The following is a 21,972-nucleotide window of genomic DNA, read 5'->3' as shown; positions in this document are numbered from 1 at the left end:
ACCTGAAAAATTCTATAGATCTCAAATCGGTAAAGAGCAGAGAGTAGCAATGCAGATCGGTAAAGAGCAGAGAGTAGCAATGCAGATGGCATATTGCAAAGAAGGGGCTAGCCAAAGTTGACCATTAAACTCTTTTGATCAGCAACTCTTGGACCACAGACGTGGGAAGAGGTGTCGTTAGTGGGCAACCGATCGGTGGAGCTTTCTAGTTCAAGCTTCACCAAAGCATTTCAATCAGATGAAGCTGTAGCAGCTATGATTCAATTTTGGGAGCAGAATCAAGTCACTGTAATCTATGAAAACACAGATTTTTCAGCCTTTGCGGTTACAAGTAATCCATCCAAAGGCTCTTAAACATGTAGGCGCAGAAATCGTCCAGTATGTAGCTCTCCCGCCTTCTGCTTCTTGTTCATTATCTGATCAGCTCGGGAGGCTGAAGAGCAGCCAATGTAGAGTGTTTGTTGTTCACCTGTCCATACCAGCAGCGGTGCAGCTAATTGAGAAGGCAAAAAGAATGAAAAAGAAGGAAAAGGATTAGGTATGGATCACCACTGATCCCTCTACAACCTTGTCCATTCCTTCAATGCCTCAACCATCTCCTCAATGCAAGGAATTATTGGAGTCAAAAGTTACGTCCCAAAAAATGAGGTCCCATTTCAATCTTTCCAGTGCATGCTTATGACGCAACATGGGTGGTAGCTCAAGCAATGAGGGAGGAAAAAATGGGAAGCCAGCAAATTTTGCCAAACATTTTGAAAAGTGATTTTCCTGGCTTGAGTGGGAAGGTTCAGTTTGCTAATCGAGCAATAGCTCCAGTATATACATTTCAGATCATAAATGTGATGGAAGGGAGCCACATAGAACTTGGTTTCTCAGAGACTATGGGTGAAAGTGCTACACTTAGCTCTTCAATGAAAGATTTGGCGCGTAAAGTCTATTGGCCAGGAGGGGCTCGATATACGCCACTAGGATGGAGTCCACCGACAAGTGCCAATCCACTTAGAATTGGTGTGCCAACGAGGTCAATTTTCGGACACTATGTGAATGTGGAAGTGGAACAAGATCACTTGGGAAACAATATCTCTCTCTTATAAAGGACTTGCAATTGAACTCTTTCATGGCACCTTAAAGGAATTGCCATTTGATTTGCCATACGAAGTCCTCCCCTTCAATGGCACAATGAATGAGTTAGCTGAACAAATTTATTTAAAGATAAAGATCCATAGCAAAATTATATATTTTTCAAACAACTAAGTGTCTGATACTAATCACAGTTTTTTTTTTTTCTTCCAATTATTAATGGAGCATAACTTTGATACTGCAGTTGGTAGTATAGCTATGCTAGCCAAGAGATATCTGTATGCAGAATTCACAGCGCCCTACACTGAATCCAGACTGGTAATGATCGTTTCTTGTCGTGCAAGAACATTGGTTATTCACCAAGCCTTTCACAAATGCCATGTGGGTTTTGATAGGAGCCACAAGTCTCTACAATGGATTTGTGATATATGGTTGATAGAGCGAAACCACTGCCCTGAACTCAAAGGCTCCATCCAGAACCAAATAGGGATTTGGTTAGCCTTTAACCCTCTCTTCTCCTTAAATGGTAAACTTATTTCCTTCACTCTAGAATGATCTTCAAAAGTTTTAACTTTGAAGCTTATCTCAAGCGTTGATTAAATATCTACTTTCAATCAATTTTGTTGATTGATTTGAACAAGGGAAACAAGTTAAGCAGCAATTTGTCGCGGATTTCAATGGTCCTGTGGCTCTTCGAAACAAGTTAAGCAGCAATTTGTCGCGGATTGCAATGGTCATGTGGCTCTTCATGGCACTCGTTATCACGCAGACTTACACAGCTAACCTGGCCAGCTTGCTCACCTTGCCACAGCTTGAACCGGTTGCAACTGTTGTTGTGGCTCTTCATGATGCATTTATACATATCTCTATAGGATTTTTATCACAAATGGTCATTGAAATTGACTCTCACCATCAAGATGGGCCCTGAAATTGAAAATCAATCAATGTAATCCTTGAAAATAGGTGTCGCAAATCAATTTGGTCATTCCGTCACAATTCTGTTAAAAAATATGTTAAGTGCTGATGTGACACATAAATGGGCCCAATAAGTCCTTTTTTTTCTCACAAATTTTCCTTGAAATTAACCCATGACATCAAAATGGTCTTTGAAATTGACCCGCAATATCAAAATGATCATTGAAATTAAAAATTGATCAATGTAGTCCCTCAAGTAAGTGTCTCAAATCAATGTAGTCATTTCGTCACAATTCTGTCAAAAATTCTGTTATGTACTGATGTGACATATAAATGAGTCACACAAGTCTAATTAAATTTAAAAAAAAATTACAAATAGGCTTAATAATTTAATAGTTAATAAAAAAATTGTCAACCCAAAAACCCAATCCTACAATCACCTCTGATCCCAGTTCACATTTTTATACCTCCTTCACTCTCTATTCTAAAAAAAATAAAAAATCTTAATACGCCTATCCTTACACACTTCAACACCCTTCACCGAATTGAACCTGGATAGAGATCACATTTGGTGACGGCTTGGCCCATTGACAATGACTTTTGGGACATCACCGTTAACATTTAGGCGATCAACATCCTCACAACCTTAATCTTGGAGAGCTTGTTCGGCGCCTCCATGGTGGTCTAGTAATGCAAAGAACGACAAGGTCTGCTTTGAGATAATAAGGTTATAACTAAGGTTCGTCTATTGTTGGTTGAAAATTATTTCCACACCCCCTCTTGGGCCTTAGTTAAGCCTTGTGCCTTTGAAAATTTATGGAAGGGAGCTCTCTTCAGAGTAGGCCCTACTATAAGAAAAAGAAAACTCCATTGTGCAAAAAAGTATATAGACAATTTTTTTTAATTAATTATTAAACCTACATCAGCATATAACAAATTTTTTTTTTTACAAAATTGTGACCGAATGATCATATTGATTGCGACTTCTATTTTCAAGGACTACTTTGATTGATTTTCAATTTCGGAGACCATATTGATGATGTGAGTCGATTTCAGGAACAATCTTGATAGTGTGGATCAATTTCAGGGATCATTTGTGATAAAAACCCATAAATCTTGTGGGGCCCATTTATGTGCCACATCATCACTTAACGGAATTTTAAACAGAATTGTGACGGAATGACCACATTAATTTGCAACACCTATTTTCAGAAACTACTTTGATTGATTTTTAATTTCAAGGACCATCTTGATAGCGAGGGTCAATTTCAATGACCATTTATGATAAAAACCCATCTCTATATATATAAAGGCAGCACTACTCCAAAATGATCAAACATTCGAAATATCAATCTGACCCCATCATGAGAAATTTATCTAATGTTAAGATATCTCTGCCTGCAAGAACTTATGGCTAATAACAATTCGACGGCCATTGTTTTCTGAACTTTCAACAGTTTAGACCAAAAGTAATACCCCGTATTCTTAATCATGGTCAAGCTGATGAGGAATGTAATTAAGTTTGTCTAGTTATGTCTCCGGTTCAAAGAAATAGAAACTCAGAAAAAAATTACCCACGTTTTTTTTCTCTCTCACAGTTTTGTTCAACTTCTCTCTTTCATAATTTGATTTTTTTTTCTCTTTAAATTTTTTATATTTACCATGTGTGTGGACTCCATCTAGTTTTTATTTATAAAAAAAAAAAAAAAAACCCAGAAAAAACAGGCAGGGCCCTCAGTGCTCCTTCCACGTGCAATAATGCTTTGTATTCATATTTTGCAGTCCCTCCTTCCCCTTCTCCCCTTTCCTGTACGGTACTTCAGCATTTTTGGGATTCGAAAAAACAGAAAGGATTATTATTGTATTACATTAGGAAATTCTTTTAGCTGTGAATGGTAAAGGAAAGGCACATGCAAACCACTAATTATCATATATTCGTTGTATGGTTATACTCAACGCTTCAACTCACTGTTCTCAGTTCAAACTCTCCTCTTTTTATGTAGTTTATATATATATATATATGCAACAATTTATTTACACATAGAGGTGAAAAATAAATTTATATTGAACTCATAGGTTTATACTTAAGACTTGCCCTTACAAAATTAGAGCAATAATGTCGGTTATAAAAATTATACATTAATCATGGAATAAACATATGTGATGAGCGGAGGTGATGAGCGGAGGTGATGATGTAAACCCTAGCTACAAACCATTGATTGTTATTTTTTTTAGTACACTGATATATATGACAACTATTGATACATTTGACTTTTGATTATTAACAAATGGTAGAACAAATTAGGATTATGTGTTCTATACGTACATTATCAAGTGGGTGAAATTTGAAATGAATTAATGCATGTAGATGGGGTACACCTATGTGACAAACTATGGGATCAAGTACTTAATTAATTAACATGCTTTCTAACTTTTCCACTAATCATTATTAGTGTCTCCTAAGTACTTTCATTAAAAAACCAACATGACTGCCAACATAAGATAATGGAAGATATCAAGAAACTTGTCATGCATATATATATATATATATATATATATATATAGAGAGAGAGAGAGAGAGAGAGAGAGAGAGAGAGAGAGAGAGAGAGAGAGAGGGGCAAAAGGGGACTCTCAAACCCTCCCATGTGAGGTTGATTTGGAGACAAAGCAAACAAAGGTGGACTCTTACTAGCAATTCACATGGGAGGAGGAGGAGATGATTCTTATAAGCTCTCCCTCCCTTTCACAGCTCATCTTCTCTAAATTCCTACATCCTTCCACTATATGTATTTTATATACCCAAATAGGACTTCTCTTATATATGTAATTAGTCTCCCACACCCCTAATTGCTTGTACATGCATACTTCAAAATCACGACAGTTTATGAATTGACATGGCCATTTGATCGTATAATAATGGTCATGTTTCATTCTTTTTCATTACAGAAAAAAAAATTATATATTTATGTATCATAAAAATGATATGATCACTACTAAGTGTTAATAATTCAGGTATTATAGCATGGATGAACAATGAACTTATACTTTATAATTTAACATCAATAAATATAACATGTTATAACATTGGTCTAGCCACATTACCTGATTGGTGGTGTGGCAGTCACATGACAATGTTGTGATCACACTACATGTTAGTATTGGACAACACTCTCTACTAATCTATGGATTATATGACATAAATGAGCATCATAGTTACACTTTGGAGTATAATATTACTAATATCACGTATTATAATATCTTTGGATTGATCATACAACTTGATTGTCTTTATTACAATCACACCATTAGGCGGTTTTACGATCACAATAAAAATATCTACAAAAAGCAAATTGAGGTAAACGATTATAAGAAAATAGGGGAAAAAAAAGTTAAAAGAATGCATAAATCATTGCCCATAACTATTAGATCCTACAAATCGATTGCAATCAAAATTCATCCCCAAGATCTTGGTCAATGCTATGAGATAACTAACAAAAATGGGCCATATGTCCCATAGATTTTTGCAGCATTATTGTATCCAAAGGATCAAAAAAGCTCAATAATGCTCTACAACTACAAGGAACTTCAGACTCGTATCCATATGACATATCTTTTGTATATGCATAGTGTAATACACAAGTGATATATATAATATATATACACACACAAACACACTACATATATATTCAGTGCTTCAATTCATTAAATTATAGGATACATGTATAGTAGGGTAAATCTCAGTTTACTACCCTCAAGTTTTGTGGTTTTCAACATTTGGTACATGAAGTTTTTTTCGTCCCATGTGGACAATGACTGGGTACCACATGTCAATAAGGGTCCCACATGGATATTAAAAATCAAACATTAAAAAATTACCAAAGCTATCTTCTTCCTCAAACCCCCAACCCTCCCTCCCTTCTCCCTCCTTTCTCCCTCCCTTCTCTCCTCTGCACCCACCCGATTCAGTACTTGCTCCGAGAACAGCGCCTTGTTTTCATCCTCGTCGGCATTGCTATCGCCACCGTAGGGTTCACCCTTCTCCTGTCCTCCACCCCCCGGCTCTCCTTACGCCTCCAGCAACGTCCCAATCTCGAACTATGTCCGATACAACTTTGATTCGTCGACGACGACCCAGTACAAGCCGGCCTACGAACGTAGATTCGAATTGAATAGCTAGGGTTCTAGTAGGAAGGTGCCACTAGGGCTGAAACAAAAAGGGCTCTGGATTGTTGTGACGAGAGGGGCCGTATCTACCATTTGCTCGAGGTCGACCAAATCTACCATCTGGCATGCCGAGATTCGAGCTCATCCAACATGACATCGTTGAGCCACTTCTGCTCGAGGTCAACCATATCTACCATCTGGCTTGCCCTAGATCCCCTGTCTATCCTCTTGAGGCGAAGATTTTTTATTTTTCTGCAGCTTCGACGGCGACGAGAGGGAATATGTGGCCGGCACAGTAGGTGTGGCGGAGTAGGAGGGTCGAGGTTTGAGGAAAAAGATAGCTCTTTATTTTTTTTTGTAATTTTGTAATTTTTAATTTTTTTAATTTTTAATATCCACTTGGGACCCTTATTGACACGTGGCACCCAGTCATTGTCCATATGGGCACCAAGTCATCAGTTAACGGAAGACTTAACGGCCAGACTAACGGATGTATGAGACTGTCCCAAAATTAAAACTTTAGGTATGACTCTGGGACGAAAAAAATTTCATATACCAAATGTTGAAAACCATGAAACTTGAGGGTAGTAAACTAAGATTTACCCTATATAGTATATAGTATAGAAATACTATCCATATACATAATGTAATGGGGTTGAGAGGGAGAAAGGGCAGGATGAGGTGTCACATCGGCATGTGGGGTGGGGGGGTTGATTCCTTTCGGTTATAAATTTTTTTCATTGTAACCGGAATACTAATGGTACATCACGTGTTTTTATACAAGTGGTGGAAAATTTTATTTTTTAAGTTATTAACATTTTAACACATATATCACACCATTTGTATAGGGACACATAGTGTATCATCCCGTATACCGATCACACTGAAAAATTTCTCCTTCCGTTAATAAACCACGCAGAGAATGCAGTGGTGAGATACTTTTTCTAGTAGTGAATCGAAACCCTTTTGGAGGGAGTCCCACCACCCCAATCCTCCTCACCTCCCTCCCTCCCCAGCTGTTGCTAGCTGTCCCTAATCCCCACCCCCATGTGACCCACCTCCCTCCCTCTCCAAAACCTCAGGGCCTTAAAAAAATGTCCCCAAAAATCCAAAGGAAATGCCACTCATTCATTTATGTTTATGATTATTATGCTAGCTGCATGTTGCATTCTGATTCCTGCTTCTCCTGCAGCTGCCCATGTACTCTTGCTGCCCTGCTCACTTCCCTTTAATATCTCTTTTTACTGTTTTTTTAGGACTCCCGAGATTTATTTGCCCTAAATATTCAGGGATCATTGCAGTTGTAGGTTGTTTGTTGGCTTGGTTGTTGGTGTTTCCATTTTTTTTTTTCTTGGGATTTAGTTTTGGTTTTGGGTTTCTCTCTCTAATAACACACATATTTTAGGGTACCCTATATTTGGGAGGGGAGGTCACATTGAGAGAATGGCACAATTACCTCCTAAAATACCAAGCATGACACAAAATTGGCCATCCTTCCCTCACCAAAGGCTACCCGCCATGGCCAATTTCATCCCCACCGCCACGACCACTTCCGCCGCCGCAGTTCAACCCTCTTCCAACCAACCGAACCAACAACAACAATCCTCGTCGTGCAATTGGATGGACGAGTTCCTCGACTTCTCCTCCGCCAGGCGCGGGGCCCATCGGAGGTCTGCAAGCGACTCCATTGCCTTTCTTGAGTCCCCGTTGATACTTGACGAGGAATGCAGGAATCCTACCGCCACCATGATGCATCATCACGGATCGACCAACAACCTCGGCTTCGACAGACTGGACGACGAGCAGCTAATGTCCATGTTCTCCGATGACATGTCGGTGACCGTGCCGCCTACCATCTCGTCGTCCAACCCGTCCACGCCGTCCGACCAGAACAGCAATAACGACGAGAACAATATTAATAATGGCAATAATAATAACATGAAGCCATTGATGCTTCATTTGGACCAGCAGCAGCAGCCTAAAACGGAGCCCGGAGAGGTTGAAAGCTCGTCGTGCGAGGCTGACGCTAATGCTCAATCTCATCCGCCACCGCCCACCTCCCCGGCTGACCCAAAGAGGGTCAAAAGGTAATTTCACAACAATGTGTTTAATTTACAATTTTGTTACAAGATTATGCATGCATGGTTTGGACAATAAAAAATTTTGGGTTGCTGCCAAAATGTCATTAATTATAACTAGACAGCTTAATTTAAGGATAAATTAGGTTCACATCCCTCGTTTTGCTACTCCATTGATTAAAACTTTATTCCTTTTTAATTTTCAATCAAGGTCCTTGGGTATTAATAACATCATTAATTATTTCAATAATGAATATTTTTTATTTCTAAATATATTCATTTAGTGTTAAAAATATTACAAATAGTATATTTATATTTATGGCTAAATTTTTTATCATATATTTTTATTTTTAGTTTGTACACATTTTTGATTTGCAACCCTTTTTCAATTTGTACCAATTTTCTTTTCAGTTTTAATTTGTACCAATTTTCTTGTCAGTTTTAATTTGTACCCATACATTAATTTCTTTTTGTGCCCATATTTTTTTAAGTTTTATTTGTATTTGTACCCATATTTTTTTATTTATTTGTATTCATTTTTAATTTTGCTAAATGTACCCATGCTAATTATATGCACCCATTCATGTAATTTTTTCAAAATTTTAATCTTAAAATGTACCCATTCTTAAATATACCAATTTGTTATATGTAAAATGTACCATTTTTTTTTATATATAAAGTCTATTCAATTTTTTTCTAATCCATTTTTAAACTTATATGGGTACATTCTTTTTTCTTTGATTTGAGAATGTATCCATGTCAAGTTTAATTGAAGAAATTTACTAATGTTATTAAGCCTAATATCTTTATTTTTTAAAATTTTTTAAGAATGTACCCATGTTTTTATATACACACACACAAATAGTATATTTATATTTTAATATTTTTAAATCCGACATATTATGATTTTTTATTTAAAATCTCATTAATATAAACAACTATAAATTTCAATTTTTAATTTTAAAAAAATAGTAACATATATAGAAATAAATTATCACATTAATTTCAGGGACTTCAATCAAAAATTGAAAACCAACAAGGTTTCAGTCAAATAATATTCATAACTAAGGACCGCATCCAAAGTCTCCCTTAATTTAATTACAAATATTTTTGGGTTGTGATTGTAGGATTTTGGCAAACCGGCAATCAGCACAGAGGTCGAGGGTGAGAAAATTGCAATATATTTCGGAGCTTGAACGCAGCGTTACAACATTACAGGTATACAAGAAGATCAATTACTTTGCTTTGCTTAATTCCTTATCATTGGTAATTAACTTGGTCTGGTGAATAATTGAATTAATTAAACTTGTATGTGTTGTGATTAATGAAAATATTTGAAGTCGGAGGTATCGGCGCTGTCACCAAGGGTTGCATTTCTAGACCACCAGAGGTTGATTCTAAACGTTGATAATAGTGCTCTCAAGCAACGGATTGCTGCTTTGGCTCAAGACAAGCTTTTCAAAGATGGTAATTAAGATATAAGTTTAATTAATAAACCATGATTAATTATTATTTAATTAGTGTTTAATTAGTGATATGAAGATAATACATGCATGAACCCTTTATCTCAATCTTCATCTTATGGTGCTTTTTCCACTTGAGAACAAATTCATAGGAATATCACCGAAAGTCCTTTCTTTCCTTTCACTGTCCAACTTCCTTAATAGGAAAAAAAAAGTATTGATTTAGAAATACCTTTTAATCCCTTCAAAAATAAGGGGAAAAAAAAAGTGGAAGCATAATTGTATTCTATTGCATTATTATTAACCCTAATTGTTACTACTAGTTGTTTTTTCTATTAAACATGGATAAGATTAAGAGTGTTGATCTCAAGATTTATTTTCACATCTGGTGTAGCCAAATTGGTTAGAACAGTGTGCTCTCTACTGCATTCAAGTTTGAATTTTTCTTTTCATAATTTAAATAAATGTAGTTCAGAATATCTTACATGTAACCAAATAATAACATACATTTTATCCAAATCCCAAAATTTGTTCTTGTTCCAAATTTTATTTCAACTTGACATTTTGCAGCTCATCAAGAGGCACTAAAGAAGGAAATAGAGAGGTTAAGGCAGGTCTATCACCACCAAACCCTAAAGAAGATGGACAACCAAGGAAACCGAAACCAAAACGCTCAGCAGCATCAACAGCAACAGCAACAGCAGCAGCAGCAGCAGCAGCAATCAAACCCAGACATCATGGTCTGTACGGATCACAATGAGCAGCAAATTCTCAATTGAAGTCGAAGATGCATCGTGGATGATATAATATACAATGCAGAATGCAGATGCATACAGTGGCATATAATGCTAACTTTGGCCTTACATTCACGTGAAGTGTTTCCACTTATATGCTTTATATGTGGGACCCCTGACAAGGTAGTGAGATTGGAGGCTAGAACATGGACACGTGGACTGCTTGGATAGGGTGCTGAAACAATTTTTTTATTTTCAGTAATCAATTTTTTTTGTTGGGGAGGTTGGCCACTTGGCTTTGTTTTTTCCTTTTTCTTTTTTTTTTCAGATTATTATTTTCAGATTTCTTTGTTTTTTTTTAATTTTTTTTTAATTTTTTTAATTTTTTAATTTTTATACTTTTGATTAATTTTGGAAGAATGGTTGGGGATTTTGTTTTCCTTGGCGGGGAGGGAGGGATCTGTAACATTGAAGAAGAACTGGTCCGGGGAGGAGTGGTCATGTCCGAGTCTAATTGTTGTATCTTTTTTCTGTGCTTTTCTTTCTCCTTTGGACTAATAATGTGTTATGCCAATTATTTATGTTATTTGAATTTTTTTGGAAAAAAAAACTGTAAAATATATCAAAATTCATAAGCATCTTGAATCGTTTATCTGAATTTTGATTAAATATGCCATTTGTTCTGAACAATTCATTGTAATTTCATACCTTAGTTTATCCAAATTGGTACGAGCGGTGTGTTTTGTTTTGCACCCAAGTTCAAATCTCATTCTCTCTACTTTAAATGAATTCAGCATAGACTAATGTATCAAATGAAAAAAAAAAAATAGTTATGATTGACAATTGTATGATATTGCATTATTTCGAGTAACATCCATTTAAGTTTGGGCCAAAGATTAGATCTTAAATTCACTTACTTAGTTGTAACAGACGACTTGACACTAAACCTGATAGGTCGAAAATTAGATAACAACTAGCCTAAAAAACTTAAGTTGTTAAGAAATCTCTTTGTCAAACTTAAGTTGTTAAGAAATCTCTTTGTCACCAAGGCTTTGTATTTTTCATTTAATATCTGCTTTAGAGTGTAACTCCTAAATCTACATTCAAATTCATTTTTCGACGGAAGAGGAACCAGTTTCACTTGTCTTGCATCTCTTCATTCGTTGCATTTGTTCTTCCGTTTAGGATCTTTCATAGCCTCTTGTGCGCTAACCGGAATCGATAGAGGAAAATTACTTCACAAAGGCAATATATGGTGCAGGAAATTTGCAAGTTTAACACATGATTCTTGATAAGATACTTTATGTGCTTGATTTTGAAGCTAAAGATACATATGAGTTGAATATCAGAGTGTGGAACAAATAAGATTACAAAATAATAAGAATATTATTAAACAAACGAGAATGCCGGAACGGCTACAAACCCCTAAGAGGCTACATTGCGACTAACTTATGCTCTAATGAATAACAAAGCACTCTATTTACAATAAACTAACCCTAATCTCTAACAAAACCTAATTATAACGGGCTGAGTCCAAATCCTAAATCTATTATTTTCCAACATCCCCTGTCAAACTCATAACGATAAACAACATGAGTTTGCCAACAAGTAGATGTGGATGCAGGTTTCATTAGTCGGACAGACAGGCAGGCTTTGCAATGCGGACAAACAGACAGACAGGCTCCGTAATGCGAACCGACAGACAAGCCAAACAAAAGGCTCAACAGTAGCTTCAATCTACAAGCCCAACAAAGGGTCTTCAAACAAATCATAACAGCCCAACATATCGTGGGCTCCAAGCCCTTCTTTTTTTTCTTCCTTTTCTACTTTTCTTCTTCTTTCTTGGGATGGCAATGCAAAAACAAAGTTTTGATGTAGACAGATGTGGGTACGAAGATGCAGATTCAAAGGGTGTCAGTGCAGGGGTTTCAGGGCTTATGCACACGACAACGAGGGACGACGGGTTGCGGAAGCGCATCAAGCTGCAGGTGTAGTGGTGCATGTATGAAATCAAGAGTATAGGTTACGGGGTGGCGAAGTGGTGTGGCAGTGAATTGCCGATCAAAGCAGCGGTGAGGATGCGGGGTCTAGTGCAGAGGTGCAAGTTATAGACGAAACTGATTAGGTTTCGGTGCAGTGGAGATGGCAAGTACGGTGCGGAACATAAATGGCGAGTTTATCAAATCTGATTTGCAAGAGTTCAAGTGGAGACGAACTTGATCCGAGTGGTTCTCGGGTCGGAGCTTCGTCAAAATGTGCAGGTGAGGTGACCAGAGACGAATACGAATTGCAGGGAAAAAGCAGAAGGTCGTCAACACAACTGAAAAAATCAAACACACTTATTTTCCCTGCAAACTGTCAAACACAACTCGACAATCTGAACATGAACGACAAACGGACATAAGCAAATGGATACCAACCCAAAGCAAATTAAATCCCGAAGGATGAAACCTGCGCTAATACCAAGTTGAATATAAGAGTACGAAACAAATAAGATTACAAAAGAATAAGAATATTATTAAACAAACGAGAATGCCGGAACGGCTACAAAACCCTAAGAGGCCTTACACACCCCGTCCCGAAGGAGGGCATGCTGGCCGTCACGTGAGAGTGACGTAACCATTTGCACAGTACGGAAGCTTTAATTATACAATTTATAAGTTGATACACCCGAAGGTGAGTCCTAATTTTGTCCAATCTGTCAGAACACCGTCGAATTCCTCGTAGTCACCACACCTTTGTGATTCCTGAACCTGGAGGGGCGCAAAACCAAAATTGAGTGGGTCAGTAAAACAATTCTTTTCCAAATCCAAACATTTCTCAAAACGTTGTAACCCCTCTCCGTAAAACCTGTATACTTTCCCAGAAATGTAAAATATAAATATACATATATATTCTCAAAACTTCATTTTTACTATCTCAACATTATCTCTTTATCAATCATGCCATGCCATGTCTAATTCAACAGTTAAGTATGGATGCATCAACAATAATCATATCAGGTGCAAGAAAGTAATCAACCGTAGGCCCTCTAATAGCCCTGTACGGTTGAACCTAGAGCTCAAAATCTATCACTCTCACACTCTGCCGGAGTCACTCCGCGTGACCTGTACGGCCTTCTGCACATAAGTTACGCTCTAGTGCTTCTCATAATCATCTGTGCACATAATCTAAGGTCACCCACCAGTCGGAATCTCACTAACACTCTCGCGACTGGCCTGTCGTACCCACTCCGCGTGGACTGTACGACTAGCATCTACTTGGATCCAAGACGAGCGTGCGATGCGGTGAATACTATAAGCACTAAACTATGGTGCAGGATTTGAGCTCAATATACATCAACATCATCATAACAGAAATAAATTCTTACCTGTGCGTCCACCGCACCAATTCATACATATGCATCATAAATCAATTCTTACCTGTGCGTCCACTGCACCAATTCATACATATGCATCATATATTAATTCATGCATGGCATTTCAACTCACATTTCTATATACTTTTCATATCAATTCTATGCATGGTATTTCACTTCCCGTTTTTCCACATAACTCATATGCATTTCATTTTAAACATATTTTCATTTCAATTCAATTTCTGGGAAACGTCAAGTATATATATATATATACGGAAAACAAAACTGCCCACTCACCTGGAGTTCGTCCAACAACTCCCTAGCACCACACATCAAGGCGTCATGACGATCGACGCCTAGAACAGTAATCAAATCCAACCTCAGAATTCATATCGATAGAATATATAACTTATATAAAATACGTCACTACGTAGATCGATCCGGAAGATCCACCACTCATATTTTAAATCCATAACTTCCAGAGGTCCACATTATACCTCTAGTACAACATCCTAAAATTTCATTACCATCCAACGGTCGGATCTCCGTCAATTTCCAAAACTAAGTGACGGTTAACATTTTATATTATGGACTTACAATTCCAATTCCGGAAGATCCGTAACTCGGATTCCCAATCCGTAAGTTCCAATAATCCTCAAATATTACGTATTACAACGTATCAAAGTTTGGTGATGATCCAACGGTCGGATCATCAATTCACATTTTCACCTAATGTGAAAACTATAAAACGTTATTCGAACACCTAACCAACAATCCTCAATAACTTTCTCATACGGTGTTCAATTTAGGTATATGAATATACCACAGTGATCTACTCGACGTCACGGACGTCGACATATTTTTAAAATAATTTTATTTTTATTTTTTTTATTTTTACTGTAGCACCTTCTTCTTCCTTGGGTCGCCGGACTGGTTTTTCCGGCGGCCGTTTTCTGGGCAGTTTTTCAAATTGCCATAACTTTGTCATTTCTCAACTAAATCAAGTGATTCAAAAACTAAAGTTGTAGCCCTTGAAGAGAAAAAGAGAATGGTACCTTGCACAACACCTAGTTCGCCTTGGTTTGGCCGGAAACTGCCTCGAAAGCCTCGGAGGTCGCCGGAAACTGGGTATTTTTCAAATGAGTATAACTTCTTCAATACTCAACGAAATTGAGTGAAACAAAAAGGAAAGTTGTATTACTTGACGAGACGAAGAGATTGATACCTACCTCGACTCCTAACTCGCCGGGGATTCGCCGGAAAACGCCTCGAAAGCTCCGGCCAAACTTTGAACTTGTCGATCTCCGTGTTCTTACGTCCAAAAACTTCCAACGAAGCACTCCGAGCTTCCTTGGGACATCCTAAAGCTCACTGTGATCTTTTTTTAAGCTAAAACACCACCATTTAAGAGTTTATGAACAGTGCCATTTCACGGGTACTTTGAAAACTAGGGTTTTCCGAAGTAGAACTTACCTGAAATTGATGTCTACGTGATCGTGGAAGTTCCAGGAGTCCAAATGTGGTCTTATCTTGGACGTTTGTTTATGTTTTAGGTGGTTTTGGGTGAGGTTGAGCGTCGGAGAGGAAGAGAGAGAACTGAAAGTGAGAGAGAGTCGTGAGGGAAGAGAGATAGAGAGACAAGGTACGGGAATTGGGGAAGGTTTTGAGGGATGTGGGGATCCACGTGTCCAACTCAATCCAAATTGTTAAATTTTCGCCCCTAGTCCCGTTTAAGGACATTTTCGTCTTTTCATGTCCTCGGAATTAAAATTCCGGGACGGGCTGTGACAAGGCCACATCGTGATTGTGGAGCCAAAAATAATCACAAGGCGACACGTGGATTTTTGGATAAAAGAGGACAAAAATACCCTTGAGGTATAACAAGATTCCTACGCGCGAGCAGCGGACAATAATCCCTTAACCAAGTCAAAAGTGCCCAAAATAGGTAACAATTCAAAACCTATCTCATCAAATCCCTTCTACAAGGTAACTCCCAAAACCTATTTCATTCCATATATTTTTTTACCCTTTTTTAGCTAATCAATTAGCTATTTATTTTATTCATTCCATAATCTCCAAAATTTTCTCTCTAAAAATGTGTTAATTGGCCAATTAATGGATTAATTGCCTAATTAATCCATTAATGGCCAAATAAATCACACATTAAACCACAAAATACACCCAAAAAACATCCCAAAGGCCGGCCACCTTTTCTCCAAAGGGGACCGGCCACACTCTATATATTAAGCCCCATTTTCTCTACAAACCTAGGTCCACACTCTTGCAAAACTCCAAAAACTCTCTAAACATTTTTTCTCTCTACATTCTAACTTTGGCATCAGAGGTTCTTCGGCCAAAGCACCCCCCCAATTCATCGTAAGCGCGTGAGGCTCTTGGCCTTGACCCTAAGGTGTTAATTATTTTGTAGGTGCAATTTTGTCCAAGAAGAAGAAGGCAGAAATTTGTATCCACAAATTGGTGCTTTCATTGAGAGAAGAAATCCACACTCGTAGAAGACTCTAGCATAAAAAAGGTTTTTCTCTATTTTCTAATCCACTTGTATTTTTTCGTACTTTCTTATTATTAGAATTTTTTATTTGCAAAGATTCTTTGATAAAACGTAAAAGAAGAATACAATGGTTAGAAATTTAGAAAATTCCACAAGTGAAAATTCTAATATCCAAGAAATGGGACCACGGCGATCCACGAGGCTAAATGTGACAATAAGTGGAGCGGCACCACCACCACGAGTTTCCACCATGGGAACCACCGCGGTGGCTACCCTGGTAGCCACCCATGGCAAGGTCCATTGTGCCTTCACCACAGCCCAAGCCGTGCCATCCAAGGCCACTTATGGCATTAAGGCCACGGCCCAAACCTCACTCTCACATGCATCACGCACCGAGCAGCCCGCTCTCGTACCCACTTGCTCCCATAAAGCAGCATTCTCCCGTCAAGCAGCCTGCTTACGTGGTCTCCCAAGCAGCCCAAGTCAGCCCAAGACCATCTCGACCAATCATCAAGCCTGGGGCATTTTCACCATATTTCTCCACAGATTTGACATTTCCCAACTCAAATCTCGTGCTGAGGCTTACCATCCTTCAACTACTCAATGAGGCATATTCCATCCAAGCTCTTCCAATCTGAATGGCAAAAAAAACTTGTCCTGATAAGTCATAGAATTGACGAACACCCTTGCACAACAGACAACCTTGGTAAATCAACTTTTGCAACGCACCGAGATCCAACGTTCCTCAGATGAAGTGTCCCGAAGTAGGACAAAGGCAGACGAGGAACCTCTCAAGCAGTGTCCTGGCAAGCAGCCATTCAACCAACCACAAATCGAGCATTCGGGCAGTGTATACTCCCGATTAGGCCCCCGAGACAGCGTGTATTTCTATCTTAGCGCGCAGATGAGCGTGCACTCTCGACTAGGCCCACAAACAAGTATACATTCGCGGTTGGGGTCACGCGCCAATAATCAACATGAGCAGCCTTCTAGGTAAAATGTTCATTCGCAGTTAGGCTCGTATGAAGCATTATCCACATCACATCGGAGCAGGCAGCATGACGAACGGAGAGAAGCAGTCACTCAATCTGGTTCAAGTTCAACGAACAGCTTGCGAAGAAACCCCTCGCCTGCTAGGAATCTATCTCATATACCGTAGCCATGACATAGACGAGCCGGGGGTGGAGAATAGCAGCCTAGACTAACAGGTCAAGACCAGGGGCAGCCGAGAGCTCCACTACCCCAATAATGGCAAATCCAACAAGAGGTAGAAAGACTTTTCAATGAACGGTTATGTGATTTCCAACGCAACGAAATGGCTGATGAAGCACTAAGGAGGGATAAGACCAACATAAGCAGGTTTCCTTTCACATATGAGATCGATCAGGCAGAGCCTCAACGTAAGTTTAGAATGCCGCACTTCACATCTTTCAAATAAGATAGAGATCCAGAGAAGCACTTGAAGCACTACCAAAGCGCGATGGTCCTTCATCGGAACAATGACGCCCTTATGTGCAAAATATTCGACACCACTTTACAAGGCAATGCATAAGATTGGTTTCACACTTTGTCACCACGATCCATCTAGAATTTTAATGATCTTTCCTTGGTTTTCACCAAAGAATACTCATTTTACCGCTCGATCAAGAAAAAGTCAGATCACTTATTCAACGTAAAGAAAAACCCAAAGGAGTCACTCAGCGACTACGTGAAGAGGTTCAAAGCAGAGAAGGCAAAGATCATCAAATGCGATGACTCGATAGCAAGTGCAGTATTCCAAAAAAGAGTTCCAGCAAACCACCCACTGTTCGAGGAAATGATCATGAAAGAAGACCTAACTTTAGAAAATTCCTATGCCTTGGTAGAGAAGCATGCACTTTGGGACAAGGCTCGACGAGTTAAAAGGCGCCTGAGTAGCCTCGAAAAGAATAGGCAGCTGCTCAAAGGAATGAGAACGGGAAACAGCCCAGCAAGGGTAGGCATGAGGCCCAACGCAGAGACCGACCCACAACTAAAGAAAGCCCAATAACCAAAAACTATTCTAAGTTCTCAATTTCGATCTATTAAATCCTTCGTGATATCAAGAACGAGTCGTGGTTCAAGTTGCCAAAACAATCAAAATGAGATACTTCCAAGTTGGACCATACCAAGTATTGTACATTCCACCGAGGTCCTGGTCATACAACCGATTATTGCTACACTTAGCAGAACTACCTAAAGAAGCTCGTGAAAGAAGGCAAAGTCGATAGATACTTGGACAAGCCAGATACGCAGCCAAGAAGGAATGAAGACGATGATGATGAGCTGCTAACCAAGATGATTCGAATCAATGGCATTTTCGCTGAATCTGAGCACTTGGGCGCCACTAATAACTCCAAAAAGAGGAAGATCTAGCAGGCTTTACTAATCTCACAAGTCCAAGTAGTAAATTCCCAACCTGGACCCATTATTGGCTTCACTGAACAAGATGCAGAAGGTGTCGATTTCCTACAAGATGATGCACTAGTAGTATCTGTCCAACTAGCCCATGTTATAGTTGACAGAATGATGGTTGACAATGGAAGTGCAGTCAACCCACTTGAACTCTCAGTTATTTAGAATGGGCTTGGAAAGCACAATCATACGCCGAGTAGAGGTACTTACCGAATTCAACAGACACACCTCAACTGTCATCGGCCACATCACACTTGACGTGAAAACACCACCAGTCTTCTTAAAGCAAACGTTCACAATCGTAAGCGATCTATCTTCCTACAATGGGATTCTTAGGAGATCTTGGTTGATCAAGCTGGATGCCGTCACTTCCGTCAAGTATCAAAAAATCCAATTCCTCATCCCTAGAGGAGGAGTCAGAGAGATTAAGTCTGACCAGGCTTCATCTCGATAATGCACTGTGCAAATGTTTAAAGAATAAAAAAAGAAGACCTTTACCCCCGTAGAGGCTACCGAAGTCCAAAATGATAAAAAGGCTACCAAATAGCAATTACAGTAGGTGGATCAAGAAGATGGCACCCAAGTAGACAAGATAGGATGGAAACCCGAAGAGGACGCCGAAGATATCATTCTTAATCCCCAACAGCTGAAAAAGACGGCTAAAATTGGCTCACGACTAAGCCCAGCCGAGAAAGAAGAACTCACGACTTTCCTTAGAGAAAACCGAGACGTCTTCACATGGTCACTATCCGACATGCCCAACATTGACCCCCAGGTGGCCTGTTATAAGCTGCGCGTCGACCCCACTGCCAAACCAGTAATCCAAAAGAGAAGACATTTTGCACCCGAACGAATAGCAATCATTGAGGCATAAATCGACAAGTTATTGGAGGCCGGATTCATAGAAGAGGTAGCACACTCGGCATGGCTTGCCAATGTCGTACTAGTCATGAAGAAATAGAAGGACAAATTGAGGGTTTGCATAGACTACACCGACCTCAACAAAGCATGCCCAAAAGACCCTTATCCTGTCCCTCAGATCGATCTATTAGTAGATTCAACTTCTAGGACCCAGATGCTTAGCTTTTTAGACACATACTCTGGCTATAACTAAATAACCATGTATAAGCCCGATAAGGAAAAAACTACGTTCGTGATCGAGCGGGGCACCTACTGCTACAAGGTTATGCCCTTTGGCCTTAAGAACGCGGGAGCCACTTACCAAAGGTTAGTAAATATGTTGTTGAAAAAGCAAATTAGGGTAACCATAGAGGTCTATGTTGACGACATAATGGTAAAGGGCAAGCAACGGTCAAATCATATCCGTAACTTGGCAGAAACTTTCAGCATCCTCAGAAAGTACAAAATGAAGCTCAACCCCACCAAATGCATATTTGGGGTATCTTCAGGCCGATTCCTAAGGTACTTAGTAACCCAACGAGGAATAGAAGCACATTCCAAGCAAATCTGAGCGATCCTAGAGATGAAGTCTCAAACCACCTTGAAGGAGATCCAAAGCTTGACCGAACGAGCAGCTGCCCTCAACCCCTTCCTCTCACAGTCCACCGATCGATGCAAGCCTTTTTTCAAAGCTATCAAGAGAGCACAACGAGACAAATAGGATGAAGAGTGCAAAAAAGCTTTCCAAGACTTGAAGAAGTATCTCACATCACATCCCTTACTATCCAAGCCGAAAGCAGCGGAGGATTTATACATTTACTTGGCAGTCTTCGAAGTAGTAGTGAGCTCTGCCCTCATACGAGAAGAGCTGGGAGCCCAACTGCCGGTATTCTACACTTCTAAAGCTCTTCTCGATGCGAAAACAAGATATCCGAATATCGAACAATTAATTTTGGCATTAGTTGTTACGGTTCGGAATATCAGATCATACTTTCAAGCTTATACAGTCATTATCATGACTCAGTATTCTCCACGATCAATCTTACATGGTCCAGACGCTTCTCAACGAGTGATGAAATGGGCATTGGAACTTGGCCAATATGGTTTAGTTTTCCGACCTCGCACAGTGATAAAGGCCCAAACCTTATCCATGCTTGTTACCCCAGACGGCTCAATGCTCAAGTAGGCGATCACTCTAGGCTTCAAAGCATTCAATAACAAAGCAGAGTACGAAGCCTTACTAGTAGGCATCCGAATGGCAAAAGACTTAGTAGTGAAGAAGCTCGCAATTCATTCTGATTCCCAACTAATCACCAGCCAGGCTACTGGGGAATACACGGCAAAACATCCAAGGATGGCGCAATACCTAGAGAAAGTACGCTAGCAGCTTGAGGCATTTCAGACTTACACTCTCACTCAAGTTCTGTTGGCAGACAACGCCCATGCAGATGCGATAGTCGGTTTAGGCTCCGCTCTCGACAACCAATTTAAATGCTCTATTCCGGTGGAATATCTAGACAAGCCAAGCATAGAGATGGAGCCGACAGCTGAAGTGTCACAAGTTAGTGTAACTCCCAATAGGCAAAGTTCTATTATAGATTACTTGGTCAATGACACACTATCCATCAAAACATTGGAGTCAAGGAAGCTCCAAATCAAGGTGGCACGCTACTATATATGGAACGACATTCTCGTCCGAAGATCCTATACTGGACCACATCTCCGCTGCCTAGCGCCTCCCAATGACTTGAAGGTTCTAAGCTCAATCCACGAAGGCGTTTGTAGGAACCACTCTGAAAGCCGATCCTTAGCACAAAAGGCTCTTAACGCAGGCTATTACTGTCCTACCATGCATCAAGACGCTAAGAAGTTAGTGCAAAAGTGCGACCGCTGCCAATACTACAAGCCAGTACCAGCTTTGCTTGCCAACAAGCTACACCCGCATATAAGTCATTGGTCATTCATGCAGTGGGTAATCAACCTGGTAGGATCTATGCCTCTTGCTATTGGGGGAAGAGGCATGATGATCATGGCAACCAACTACTTCACCAAATAGGTAGAAGCAGAGCCCATGACGACCACGATTCAGACGAACATAGAGCGTTTCATATAGAGGAACATCATTTTTCGATTTGGCATCCCTCAGTCCATCGTCACCCACAACGGCCTGCAATTCATAGGCAGAGATTTGGTGAAGTTCTTCCTAAAATATGGCATCAAGCAGCACATGTCCACGCCAAGATATCCTCAAGGCAATAGGCATGTCGAAACATCTAACAAAATGATCCTCGACTGCCTCAAGAAATCCCTTACCAACAAGAAAGGAAAATGGCCAGAC

General features: G+C 39.4%; 2 protein-coding genes, 1 long non-coding RNA gene and 1 pseudogene across 6 annotated transcripts; 3 read left to right on the top strand and 1 right to left on the bottom strand.

Moving 5' to 3' along the window:
• Positions 1-49: 49 nt before the first annotated feature.
• LOC126590447 (glutamate receptor 2.7-like) lies at positions 50-2,683 on the top strand (annotated as a pseudogene).
• A 3,224-nt stretch (positions 2,684-5,907) lies between these two features.
• On the top strand, positions 5,908-6,954 carry LOC126590446 (UDP-glucuronic acid decarboxylase 4-like; the record flags this gene model as incomplete). Its single annotated transcript, XM_050255907.1, has 2 exons — positions 5,908-6,108; positions 6,237-6,954. Coding segments are annotated over 2 exons (423 nt in total), but the record flags the coding sequence as incomplete, so codon positions are not given.
• A 381-nt stretch (positions 6,955-7,335) lies between these two features.
• LOC126589886 (basic leucine zipper 34-like) lies at positions 7,336-11,198 on the top strand. Its single transcript, XM_050255327.1, has 4 exons — positions 7,336-8,246; positions 9,365-9,455; positions 9,578-9,704; positions 10,271-11,198. The coding sequence occupies exons 1-4, from the start codon at positions 7,603-7,605 to the stop codon at positions 10,477-10,479; spliced, it is 1,071 nt and encodes a 356-aa protein (XP_050111284.1). The 5' UTR covers positions 7,336-7,602; the 3' UTR covers positions 10,480-11,198.
• Positions 11,199-12,930: 1,732 nt separating this feature from the next.
• Positions 12,931-15,462, bottom strand: LOC126589888 (uncharacterized). Of its 4 annotated transcripts, XR_007611988.1 has the most exons (5): positions 15,266-15,452; positions 15,022-15,181; positions 14,848-14,916; positions 14,090-14,148; positions 12,931-13,187 (listed from the first exon to the last, which is right to left on the bottom strand). It is a non-coding gene; the product is annotated as an uncharacterized LOC126589888 (long non-coding RNA). The 4 variants fall into 4 exon arrangements; XR_007611991.1 differs by having other exon boundaries at positions 14,090-14,916; positions 15,266-15,462; XR_007611990.1 differs by lacking the exon at positions 12,931-13,187 and having other exon boundaries at positions 13,263-14,148; positions 15,266-15,451.
• Positions 15,463-21,972: the final 6,510 nt, after the last annotated feature.

The sequence above is a fragment of the Malus sylvestris genome, chromosome 11, assembly GCF_916048215.2.
Source record: "Malus sylvestris chromosome 11, drMalSylv7.2, whole genome shotgun sequence".
In the NCBI taxonomy this organism is placed as follows: domain Eukaryota; kingdom Viridiplantae; phylum Streptophyta; class Magnoliopsida; order Rosales; family Rosaceae; genus Malus; species Malus sylvestris.
Note: the sequence above shows the minus strand (reverse complement) of the source record. Positions and strands in the feature narration are given on the sequence as shown.